The 13,604-nt window shown below is 35.4% G+C and overlaps 1 protein-coding gene across 2 annotated transcripts; it reads right to left on the reverse strand.

Moving 5' to 3' along the window:
• Positions 1 to 545: 545 nt before the first annotated feature.
• Positions 546 to 5,922, reverse strand: LOC128233831 (kielin/chordin-like protein). Of its 2 annotated transcripts, none has more exons than XM_052947689.1 (7): positions 5,814 to 5,922; positions 5,391 to 5,698; positions 5,156 to 5,272; positions 3,653 to 3,763; positions 2,903 to 3,037; positions 2,548 to 2,595; positions 546 to 1,010 (listed from the first exon to the last, which is right to left on the reverse strand). In XM_052947689.1, the coding sequence occupies exons 2-7, from the start codon at positions 5,683 to 5,685 to the stop codon at positions 853 to 855; spliced, it is 864 nt and encodes a 287-aa protein (XP_052803649.1). In that variant the 5' UTR covers positions 5,686 to 5,698; positions 5,814 to 5,922; the 3' UTR covers positions 546 to 852. The 2 variants fall into 2 exon arrangements, with proteins under 2 accessions (XP_052803649.1, XP_052803650.1); XM_052947690.1 differs by having other exon boundaries at positions 5,391 to 5,709; positions 5,814 to 5,903.
• Between the last annotated feature and the right edge of the window lie 7,682 nt (positions 5,923 to 13,604).

Consider the following 13,604-nt stretch of genomic DNA (forward strand, 5'->3'; position numbering starts at 1 on the left):
TATTAAAATGCATTAGTAGTAGGTACGTCTATACATAAGGCTTTTATTAAAATTGACCTTTATTTAAAATAAATACATCAACTTCATATGAATTATCTATTTGACACAGCCTTTCCTGATGCGGTTTGTCGCGGGACCTGTATTTGCTTTGCTACCAAAATAACATCCAGCAGTTGGTCATCACCTGTTCTGGTGTTGCAGACCATCGCCAGAACCATTTACCATCATTGTTCGCGACTTATATTGGCTTTGATTCCAAAGTAACAACAAGTAGTTGGGCATTAGCTGTCCTGGTGCTTCGTACCATTTATCACAATTGTTCTGGACTTATTTCAATTTTGCTACCAAAGTAACGACATTTTGTTGGACATTATCGATCTTGGTGAGGCCTACCAAGGTTTTTTATTACCCGATGACCAATCTCGTACAGTAGCGGCATTGGTGCAGGACTAACCAATCCCGGTGTTGCTAACTACGGCATCAGTACCAAGTACCAAATACGTAAGGCCATGTATAAAGGTAAAGAAGCAGAAAGAAGTAGAACCATCATTTGGATCAATATTTATTATAACGAACATTGAAATAAAACAACATCAATATACACGACGAAGTATTTACAGTTACTAAAAACGTACATAAAAATATTGCATCTATGTCACAGTTTGAACTTAATAACAACACATAGAAATGAAAATAACACTTCATTACATTTTTATATACCAGTAAAGTAAAGATAACTTTGGCTCCTGTCAGTATTAGCTACAACGACTTCCCAATGGTTATTGTGATAATAGTTCTATAAACTGAGACATTACACATATATTCGCTCCTGTGTTCCAATATAAATTAAGTTTAAGCCTTTTCCAGTGGAAATGGTAGGCCACATCTCGGACAACATGCGCCTGGTGGTGTGAAACCTACACACAAGGGACAGATTGGCGGGGAGCATTTTATTCTCCCATCGACACATCGGCATCTTTCGCACCGTTTTATAGATGAGACGGTTTCTCCTACAAATACGTAAGCAAAACATTTAATGTTTTTGTTAAGTATAACATGAAACGGTAACTACTGTATTTGTTAAATATATATTAGGCTTATTTGACTTAATTTGGCATTCAAACAATAACATCTGATCAAGCAACACATAAAAAGGTAGTATACGTTTTACAACCTTCCAAGCAACATTCAAAACTATGTTCGCGTATTAGCTCTATAAAACTATCAAAAAGGCATAAACAATTTATTGCTTAGCTTCGGGTGTTGCCATGTTTAGAGTTGTATACCAGGTTAGAGAAGCAAATATCTATACATATATTAAAATAATAATATAATGACAACTACACGAACAAAATCCATTAGTAGCCAAAACCTATTCAAGACGGTCCTATTTAGAGGTTCAATATTGAGGTTAATGGCTGTAATGAACTTAGATTTAACTGAAATTTAGGAGTAGATTCTGAGTGCTTTAATTGGCATAAAGAATATATTAGCCTAGATAATGAATGGAACCACTCAGGCATGACTAAGTAAACCGATAAGAAATATATCGAATACGGGCCTGGGGATAAAAAAAATCAACTTAAGACATACAGCGTCATAAAACAACAATGCCGGATTACTAATACATTCAAATATACTTCTTTATGAATGTGGGATCGTACATACGGTGTTCTTAAATTGTAATATGCAACCAGAAACTTTATGAGTATTTCGGACATATTTTATCCAAACATTTTGCACTATTTTTTTCCTGAAGCTGTGTAATGCGTTAAAAATATATACAAGATGACTACTTATATATTCGATGTATGTAGGCACATCCTTACTATAACCTAAACAGCGTAAATGTGTGATAACTAATTAAATGCTTTGCCTGTGGAGCTATTTAGCGAATAAACTATTGCTTATACATTCCCAATCCTTCTGCAGCCATTCTGCAATTGGTTTTGTAGCACTGTTGTTTTTATGGGAAATAATGATAAAAGAAAGAAGCTCATTGCCGGCTGAAAAATATTAGAAATACCCATCAACCTTCTTTGTGCATTTGACGTAAAATGACGTGTAATGTACACCTAGTTCCTGGAACAGTCAGTCAAATAGGGGTTAACTGTGGGTTTATTTTATGCAATATTCAAAACCACTTTCCCCCAGGTCCTGGGATATACCGTGGATAGCGGGGGGAAATGGACCGTGTTTTTACCTTCAATGTGGCACCGCAGTGCCGAGTAAATGCGGTGGTTTTGTTTTCGCGCCGAAAATAGCGGAAAATGGGCCTTACTAAGGATGTCCCCAGGGTGAGGGGGTATTTGGTGGGGATTTCACCAGCAGTTTGTCCCCGCAGGGCGGGGAATTTAACCAGGGATTGGATGGACTGAAAGTCAAAGTCGTGGTAACAATTGACTTGTGCATTAATTGTGAGTTTTACTAGTCCATTCGCGCTAGTTATTTATTGTCACTTGTCAATGATTAAATACAAATGTAAGCTTAACCGGGGAAATGAAGTTTGAAGTAAAACAAAATCACATTTTAAATTTATTTTCTTACCTTCACTGTAAACGCGACCATATTGTTTGCATCCGCCACCAACGCTACCTGTAAGATAGTTTTTTTGGATTTTTTTCCCTTTTTTATGTTTCAGTTCTGAACGCTTAATCCACAACCCCTATTTTTGGAAACAACGAGCACAAAGTGCAATTAATGTATACTTTGAATCACGAAAAATGGATTATGAAAACTACTGCATAAACAAAAACCAAAGAAAACACATCCAAATATGGCAAAAGTTCACATTCAATGTTGCCATTCTGATATGTATAATATTGGATTTAAATGATTACTGGTAATTATACAAGTCATATTATGTGTTATCGAGTGTTATCAGCCTCATTTGTCCACGTACCAACAGGCAGTCTGCACATGCGACTACATCCATCGCCGCAGCATTTCATTTTCCCCTTGCAATCAAAGTCGCTGGAACACATCTGTGTGCACGAACTCCCGAACGGCCATGGACTCGGGCATCTCCCGGGCTTGTCTGAAAACACATTTCGCATGATCAATAAATATGGATGAGTATGGGTCTGTGTAGACTTGGTTCCTGTGTCGCTGTCCGTTCCAGGGGTTGGGGTGGGGGTGGGGGTGGGGATGGGGGTGGTGGTCAAAATATATTTACTAAGATATCTTGACGTATCTGTAGTCTGTCAGCGCTGTTTGTACGTTTTGGGCATCTCGTTTAGATGATGTTATGTATTAGCCATTTGCTTTTAAACAGAGTTGTTTGTTGCTGTTTTGGCATATTCCTTGAAGTTGCCATTGTTTCCCTATACCATAAACATGCTTGTGTGTGCAGGTGTTTGTTTCGACTTGGGTTGTTATTTTTCACTTGGACTTGTTTAGTTAAAACTTCTTTTTTCATAAAAGAGCACTCCTTGTACACATTTAATTAAGAGTGTATAGGACTAGAAATAAAAGTTGTTTCTAAATTTTCATTTGGTTTTAATTGCGAGTTATGAATGTGTTATCGACCACATATTTATTAGACCAGACAAACTGACAATTTAAGCTAATCATATCGTTATTAAGAACCATGTATGAGAAAGTTTTCAGCATTTAAAACCGTCATGATTGCATAGGCATGTAGTATTCTCACCTGAACAAGCTTTTTCCGTGCATGACACACTGCCACGTCTACAGGTGCATGTGTTGCAGTTATCCTTGAACTTTTGTCCCTCTTTGTACCACTTGCCATTGTATCTACAACCTAGATCAACAATCCAATCCATAATTAGAGGTATATTACAGCCATGACATCAATGTATACGATGCTTAATAGTGATGAGGTCATCGGTTTGCTTTCATATGATATTCTGTTCAAATGTTAATCACTTATTTCTAAACAACTATAAGCAATAATTTTGTTGTTAATAAATACGAGGATACAGCTTTTGAACGGTCAGTTTAAACACTAAAAATGAAGGAGGGACAAGGGTGTTGATGTGGCGTGTGTTCCCAAAGCTTTAATATAATAGAAAAATAATAGCCTAATCGATCCCAGCATCAACTTGAAAACAATGACAAAAAAGGAAAACTCATATGAACATGGTTAACTTACTTAAACACTGAACAACCAAATACAATGAATAAAGCCGGAATCTAATTATTAGAGGTATATGGCAGCCACCATCTGCAGGATTTTATATTATTTAGCAGTAATTTCTAAAAACGATTAGCATCATATGCGTTGGATTCTCTTTTTAAAAACAAGTAGACCATTGCCTTAGAATTTATAAAATATGACTGGTGGTCGTATCGGCCATAAATGGAACTTGTTTTAGATATATTTTATGATTGAAGGGTACCTAAGAGAATGTTTGCCCATTGTCCAATAAACACATACAAACACCTGCATTGAAGGGCTGCGAAGTACGAACACTTTTGTGTAACCCGTTTTGAAAATTATTTTACTGTTACAGAGAAATCCAATTTCAGGGTGAGAGATTACGTGACTTTAAAGGGGTTCTCACATGGGTCACCACGGGTCACAATCGATGTAAACAAACACGCAAGTGACGTCAATTTCTTTTTATTTTACTTTTTGACAGGAAATATATGAAAAAACTATTGGCCTATATATAAAAGCTATGCTGCGTCTACAGGTGTGAAATAGTTTAGATAACTCTTTTGTAGGCAAGTTGTCGGGAATACGGAAGTTTACGGAAACTCTTAAAGAAAGCTATATTGTCGTATTGGTCTCTAACGGGTTAAATATTTATCAAAAAGATTTTCGCGAAACAGTTCGTTATTATCAGTTCTTAACTGCAAGTGCAGGTATGTGCAGGTATGTGTTTACAGATATTTTTGAGGGGTTATTAATTTGTAAAAATCAGCTATTTGGCAATGGGCGGAAATTTTATCCATTCCTACTTCTCATTAATATAAATATAAAGCTAAAAAGAATTTTGCAACTTATTGCTGATACCGCAAACTGTGCTGCTATCATTATATTTCGAATTTAATAATTTTAAATACGTTTGCAATCATGTACTTTTCATTTTACGACCAACATCAATCAAACACATGCGTTTAAAGTCATTTGTTTCAAATTTGTTTTGTATGTATTCTGGTTCTTACACAAATGATGGCAATAACATACCTAAGCAACCCATTTTGGTGCATAGAGCAGCTCCGTTGCTACATCTACATCTGTTACATTCCTTTTTGAATGTCTCTCCATCCAGGTATGTTTTTCCGTCTTGAACACAAACTTTCTCTGAAAGTTGGGAGTTATCTGAATAAGCACCATTCTTAATAACACTCACCATTCTATATAACAAGGGATTATCTATTTATCGATGTTTTTACAGCTACTAATTTTGTGTTGAACTTACTGGATCTACATGTAGGGCAACACTCTTTTGGCGGTGTCCATGACTCCTCTCCATCAAGACATATCGGCTGGGCGCACCTGACCAGGGCGCAAATATCGGGTGGAGAAATGATGTCTGGTCGACACAGCTGACAACAGCTGCCCTTTGGCGTGTATGGTGATTGTCCAGGAGGGCAGTCCGGAAAGGCGCATAAAGTTGCTGCGCAGTTTGGTATCTTTACTATATCCGATTGAGAGTGAACAACCACGGCCAACAGAGCCAGAGTGACACTAAGCTTTACTGCTTTGTAGCACATACCGTATCCTTTGCTGAAAAAAACCTGTTTATATTATATACAACAAAAACAACAATAATAACAACAACAACAATAAAATAATAATTACAAATAATAATGATAATACAAATAATGACAGATTAACTTACTTCCAATACTTTGAATGAGAGCTGTCCGTTAACAGTTTTATTTATACTGAATAATAAAGCGAGGTTTATATAGTGAAATGCTCAGCATAATCAAGGATGTAAACTTAATGGTCCAAAACGATAAAAACAAAACGTATTAACAATTACGTAGATTTACCTTTAACCACCTCAAACATCTCTAACTCGCGGATGTGATTGCATTATAAAATGTATTCTTATGTTTTTACATTCATTTAACTGCGTCAGCGAACTTGCTGATGCGGATATTAAACCATTAATGGATAATTTCCATGAATTTGCAACGATATATCGACCTTGTTTTTCAACGCTCTAACCGCGTGTAAGTTACTTGTATTTACAAAATAACCTACATTTTCAGCCAATGAAATTGCAGATAGGCAATCATAAAGTACTAGGTTTAAGCATAACAAACTCAAACTTTACCGGGTGTTTCAAGGTCTGTCTTTTGTCACTTATCCGATACACAATCCCTGCGTCAGCGTTGACAATGTGACAGCCAATGAGGTAGTATTCTAAGACAGATGAGATAAACACTCCCAGTATCAGATTTTGCATTGACAATGTGACAGCCAATGAGGTAGTATTCTAAGACAGATGAGGTGAACACTCCCTGTGTCAGATTTTGCATTGACAATGTGACAGCCAATGAGGTAGTATTCTAAGACAGATGAGGTAAACACTCCCAGTGTAAGATTTTGCATTGACAATGTGACAGCCCATAAACACTCCCAGTGTCAGATTTTGCGTTGACAATGTGTCAGCCAATGAGGTAGTATTCTAAGACAGTTAGATGACATACACACTCCCTGTGTCAGATTTTGCGTTGACAATGTGTCAGCCAATGAGGTAGTATTCTAAGACAGTTAGATGACATACACACTCCCTGTGTCAGATTTTGCGTTGACAATGTGTCAGTCAATGAGGTAGTATTCTAAGACAGTTAGATGACATACACACTCCCAGTGTCAGATTTTGCGTTGACAATGTGTCAGCCAATGAGGTAGTATTCTAAGACAGTTAGATGACATACACACTACCTGTGTCAGATGTTGCGTTGACAGTGTGTCAGCCAATGAGGTATTATTCTAAGAAAGTTAGATGGCATACGTCCATTGAGTTTTAATCTCTTTTTTTCTCTCTTTTACTGGATTTCTGACTGTTTCTTATGGTGGCATATAATTGCCGTAAGATAACCTGTTAACGCTTGCGAACTCTTTCGTGTTAACCTCTTAATTTTCGCGATAATTATATAGATATCTAGTTAATATTTGCGTTACGTTTTTGGTAAGATAAATATATTTGTATCATAAGACTAAAAACAGTCTTGAAACTAATCAGAACTGCCACCTTTTACCATTTAAGCTGTACAATACTAACAGGTTATCTAGTTATGTTTTGCGAATTCCACTTAATAAGTAACATACTAGTGCCATTAAAAAATTACGTAGACTATTAGTTTGGCTTTCGCAAAAGGCAAGATAAATAAAAACGCAGTGGATATAACGCAGAACTACAGGTACTGATTTAATACACGAAATTTCATAAAAATCCGATCAGTATTCACACCGCTACTGTTAGATAACATATACACATGTTCATACCACGGCGCACAGTAATATCATCACAAAACGTCACCGACGTCACACGACACAAAGTGTATCAAATCTTTTCAAAATATACGCCGTAACAATGAATACGACGCCTGTGTCGTCACAACCATTCGGCAAAAACTTCCCTGTACCACTCCGGCTTTAAATTAGCAACAATAGCTCTTGTTACATACTTCAGTTCGCTCGTGGTATCAAATCGGCGTCCGCGCAACACAGCTTTAACAGTAGGAAACCCCTTAAGGTCCAGTGGAGCTAAATCTCGGCTGTTCCACTCTCCTTAGTCCCAAGATGTCCAGTTCGAGGGTAGTAGGCGGGGGTGTTGTCCTGATGAAGCAAAAGATCTCCGATGTCCGTTCAAGCACATTACAATCTAACTATTATGTTAAGAAAACAATAGAACATGGTATGTAAAATAGTAATGATTAAGAAGGGTTGGGCCAGCGAAACGACGACCGCTTCGTATATGTGGTCTAATGTAGGAAGTAACGGATATATAACAACTATCATTATAGAACCACTTTTTGTAGCTATCGTCTAACAATTTATCCTGTACAAATCGAAAGAGAGCACACATATATATGGTTAGTACTATATAATTACACTGGCATGTTTTAAACAAAACAAAAATCAAAATTAAAATTGACACTCTTATTCAAAACCAATTCATACACATGTATAGCAAACATCAATTTTGACTGATACACCTTTAACTACTTACTAAATAATGCATTTATGGCAAAAATTAATTACATGTACTAATAACAAGATTGTAACCGTGTATTTAATAGCAGAAAGCGCGAAAAATATTAAATGATTGGTGAATTTACTGTGGTCTACTATAGTTTCATTAGGAGAAATGCCGCGTTTTATGCTCATTTCTTTCAAATTAAACTCGGTAACCTTCAAAAGAATCATTGTTTTCGACATGTATTCATCCATTTTGGAATATTCAAACAATATTATTAATTTTGGTAAATCTTATTTGGGAGTAAGAGTGCATCTTTAATCAATTGATTCAAGCAGGACATACTCGTATTATAAGAATTACTCTACTTATGTGGTAGCTGTATATTTGATGTTTGTCTGCCAGTAAAATTCAGCTTTATAAAGACACATATATCAACTCTAAATAGTCTAATTTGATTAATGTATGCATTGATTCATCTCTAATGACTGTGGTAAAGTTGATCACATGGCCTCCTGAATGATCTCTAAAGGCATCTGAAATCATGTGAATATTGTGGAGATTGAACCCTCTCAATAAAGATATACACGTAAACGTTTATGTTATGCATGCACGCACAATCTTAATGAGATTGCAGTTCAATAGAACGGCTCTCAGGCATCATCACGTCGGTGTTTGAGCTAGCTCCGGCATTTATGTAGACTGGATCATTTCCAATGGCAAGGATGTTGTTGAAACTATTGATTCTTGGAATAACTGTGGCCATTTAGGTGCATTAAATACTTGGGGTTATCAGTAAATTAAAGCAATATTATTTAAGATAAAACATACGTCAGTACTAGAGATATGTTGTTCACGATTTGAAAAAAGTAACAGAAAAGAAAACGCAGAAGTCTTATTTGTCTAATTTGAAAATAAAAAAAAGTTTTAGTAATTTCTAATGAATACTTTCATACTCCTCTTTTAATCCCCGATTGACCGATCAAGAACTGGTTTTTAAGGCTTTATGAAAGCAATGTTTGGTTTAAGCATGCATATTGCGAGAATAACCTCACCGTTTGAAGCATCTGCATGATCAAAGGACATCATTCTTCCACAACATATAACATTGAAAGAAGTAATTAAACTCCTTTTATAACCCTGTACCCGGTAGTTCATCTTATCTGGTAAATATGTTACAGATATTATGTCCGGAATCTTAACGAGAGAATCGGATAATTGCATCTTTGACTGCGAGGGCCGCCATTTTTGATGAAACGATAGGGGACAGGAGCTTATCTTGGTATCTCAGAAATGTTTATAACCACATGTCTGAAGTCGTTTCCACAAACACGTTCTCGGGAGAAACTCATGCATACCACATTCATCTATTGTATTATTAATGTATACGTCGTATAGTTACTTTGTGCTTGCTTATGGTTGTATTGTTTAAATGGCAACCGAAGTTTAAACGAACTTCTTTTAAACCAGGAGAAAGAATGAAGCTTTATAATGAAAGGAAATCTATTCTCGTCGGTTTATGTGTGTGGTCGTATCACTTCTCGGTGCTTTCGTAAAGTCACTATGTATTCATATGTATATATATAGCTCTCGACGTGCGGACGCGTGAGATATTTTACTAATCTGCTACATTACAAGGCATACGTCACAGCCAACCTTACCATGTTCATAATATATTCTAGCAACTGGTGACGTGACGAATGATACACTCCTTCTGTGCACAAATAACCCGAACGTTCACATGGTGCCCTGCAAAAATCATCCGATGATATGTCATTTGATCGCTAGAGAGCCGTACTTCTTCACCGGTCTGCTCGCGTGCAACCCACTGGGTATCGGCTGCTGAGTCACTCAGGCAGCTCTTGAAAATCACTTCTCAAATGGCCAAAGAGGTAAACATTCCATGGAACTGCGTTTACTCATAAAGTAATTGTCCTAATTTCCACGTTTGCTTGACTTACTGGTAAGACTGATGCTAAGTATGCTCAGCAAGGGCTAGTATTTCGTAAAATCATAAAAATGTTTAAGTATCTTTTTACAGTGTTAATACTGTTGTTTAAGTGTTTTACCAATGTGTTCAATGAGCAGAGCATTACGTCTTTGTGTTCACTTTGAATACTTATATAGTGCTATCTTTCAGTGTTTTGAACTAGTAAAATTGCAATCGGCAAACAAATTGTCTTCGTCACCTCTAAAGGGACTCGCTCACAGATTTCATCTTAAACCAACTGCTAGATACTCATTTTAACGAACTGTTGTAATTTCAAATATGAAGTCATTCAATTTCCAAAAGCGTCACTAATGCTATTCGTCAAAGTAGAGCATTTTCTTCACATATTTGTTAACCATATTGTTCATCATTAATAAAAGCATTTTGTCAACATTTGATGTAAATGTTCCGATAAACGCGACTGAGTCCTTTTTAGGGGAACAGAACGTTTACTATTGATCATGTATTTTATAATATTAAGTAATTCTTTCTCTTGTATTTCTTTTCAGGAAGACGTCCTTATACCGTAGCAACAAATGCATCTATGCAACAGTTTTCTTCTTGTAGCATAGCAACTCCTCTTCCACCGAAAAATTCACCTCGCACATTTTCCATGGCAACAACTTATTTTATATGTATTGAGAGAATAAAATATCAACATTTTTTTGTGTTTCCTGTTATTGTAAACCATATATTTCATTATGAACTTTTTCGATCCTTCGATTATTGGTTAATGCTTTTGCCAGTGCAAGTTGCGTTAACAGTGTTGCACATATCATTGCTTTCAATCAAAGCCAGATTGTTGTTTTGATTATTTGTATTTTTGTTGCAACAATGGGTAAAATATTTTTAAACAATGAAAGAGAGAAAGGAAGCTTAAAAATTAAAAAAAAAATACAAATCGAAATATAATAAAGAAATCCGAATGACTAGTTCGAGGAAAGGGCCTATCGCAATTTTGCCTATTGCAACGACCTTCAAAATGCACATTATTATAATAAAATAGCACATAAAAAGCATTTTGAATGCATTTTCCATAAGCATCATGTCCTTTTCATAGACTGCGAAACAATGTAAGAGAGAAAGGAAGCTTAAAAATGTCTGTTCGTAGAGCAGAAAATAATACACAAAAATGAATGTATAAACTTTTGTCACAATAAATAGGAGAGAAAATGCTAAAAACTATCAAAACCCTTTTCTAATTGAAATGACCTTTCCGTATGGATCTGATTCAGTATGTACACAAAATATACAAACAAACAAATATTATGTTTCTAAAAATTATTTTTTATTTATGTTTTTATTTATCACATATTTATTAATGTATCCAAAACATGTCATTGTGTCTTGATTTGCCATATACATGCCATTCGTTTAAAGATGCTGTTCTATGTAGGTTTACTGGCCTTGTATAAATAGAATGATATTATATAACCATGTTGTATACCATAAGAACAGTCTGGAATCAGATTATATAAAATATTACGAAACGATGTTATAAAATAAGAACATGTGTTTGATTGTAGTGTGAGGATTTGTTAAGAGTCAGGGTTTGAAAGACTGTCATCTAGGATGTGGCCACAGGAAAACAAATACACTTACTTACTTACCAGTATTTATAATCGTTCATCTCTGTGTCCATTTGTTACTCTACAAGCTGTAAACTGGCTGACATGATAATCAAATGCATCTACAGAACCTGGAGAAAGTGCTGAGAATACAGCCTTTCGTGAAAAGCTACAAACAAAATTTAATGCCAATTCTCTACAAATGGCGAGTTATTTTTAATGGTGTGTATTAGTGAGAAGAAACATGTTAAATTGATGAATTGAAAAAGAAAATTTTACATGTAAACGGTTTATATTCATAGTCATTTTTATAACTTTCTACGCTAAAAACGCATTAGGTTAAGTTTCAAAGCATAGGCGAGTTAGTTTTAATCGTTTTTTTTTTTCAAAAGGGAAAACAAGTTTGATTGTCCCTGCGGACTACAACAACTGAACATATGGGCGCTGTATGTCGATGATCATGCTTCGTAAAAAAACGCATGCAAATTTAATTTGGATTATTCTTCGAGTTGTCTTGGCTAAATGTTAAACTAAACGATGTAAACCCCATGCAAATAACCCTTTATATATGAAGCATGATTGTTGCAAGAACTTCTATCATTTGAAAAGTTTTTTGGTGATTAAGAATTTGTAGAATAAATGCCAGCAAAACATTACAGATACCACACTTTGTGAAGTAAATCGTAATAAATCAGTAATGATCAGTGAAACATTTCCAATGCCTTCTTGAATAAAACTGAACAGTATTCCTTATTTACAGAACCATTAGGACGGATGAGAAATAACACTATGGGATGAAATAACAGCCGCCATATTTAAGCAGCAAACCACATAAATCGAACCAAATTCGACAAAAAAACCTTCAAGGCTTAGCTTGGATGAATCAACATGTTGTAGACGTACGATATCAAAGCATAAATTAATATTATATTCAGTGTTACGTTTGACGCGAAATATTTACGATAATCGAGACAAACACAAAAAGCGCTTTTTTAGAATTTATTGAAATCGCACGCCTTTAATACACAATGGAGTTCACTATCTCAGTATCACTAAAGCTAAACACTACGATTCCCAATTTAAACCAACCATTTCTCCCACCTCAGATAAGTAGATCCAATAATTTAACGATGCTAGATATTCTTATCTTGCCCACGGGCGAAGATAAAAATGCCCGTATTCAACTCCTTTTTTAATGGTCACAACATGTCATCGGTAGCATCAAGGAAATTTTGTCTTATGGTAATATTTAGAACGCTAATTAATTTCTCGCTTCAAATGTCACCATAAAACAGTTTTCAAGCACCATTCAAGAAATAATGCTTCATTCTCCTTAGAATTATTTAAAAAGACCGATTTGACTATTAACATTTACTGGATCATTGCGCGCATATCCATGACAACCACGTGCTATCGCATATCCCTACGCAATTTTCACTAAGCACAAAAGAGTTCCAGCAAAAAATACATTTTTACTTAATTTTGTTTAACTGAGGTGGGAGAAAAAGCATCTACCATAGCCGCTCGTGTAAGATAGGTTCATCCCGACAAGATTTCTTTCTAAATTAGAAGCAAAACGGTGCAATTTCGGAGCATTCCAGGCGAAAAAAGCACAACTGCATCCATTTTATATGCACACTACACACAATTCATTATATTTACAATGATAACAATAAAATCAAGAAATAAACACCACACTTGTTTTGATAATATATGTAGTGTTTGAGTATCTATTAGTTTTAATAACAGATTTGGTTTACTTAAATTTTGTCATTTTTCAAAAAAAGGGGTAGGCCCAGGCCTACAATGCCTATAAACAGCTACACCACTGGTTACGGATTTTAGCATCGTTTAACATGAAACGCTGTCTACTATATTGAGTTTAAATCATGTATGGTTATTTGACGTATTAAAAAA

The sequence above is a fragment of the Mya arenaria genome, chromosome 5 (assembly GCF_026914265.1).
Source record: "Mya arenaria isolate MELC-2E11 chromosome 5, ASM2691426v1".
Lineage (NCBI taxonomy): Eukaryota > Metazoa > Mollusca > Bivalvia > Myida > Myidae > Mya > Mya arenaria.

Bases quoted from the DNA above. Each gene is read 5' to 3' on its own strand.
- LOC128233831 (XM_052947689.1), bottom strand. From the start codon at position 5,685: ATGTGCTACAAAGCAGTAAAGCTTAGTGTCACTCTGGCTCTGTTGGCC. The intron at 3,764-5,155 runs GTATGTTATTGC...TTGTTGATCTAG, and splicing joins CACCAAAATGGGTTGCTTAG to GTTGTAGATACAATGGCAAG. The intron at 3,038-3,652 runs GTGAGAATACTA...ATGTGTTTTCAG, and splicing joins CACGGAAAAAGCTTGTTCAG to ACAAGCCCGGGAGATGCCCG.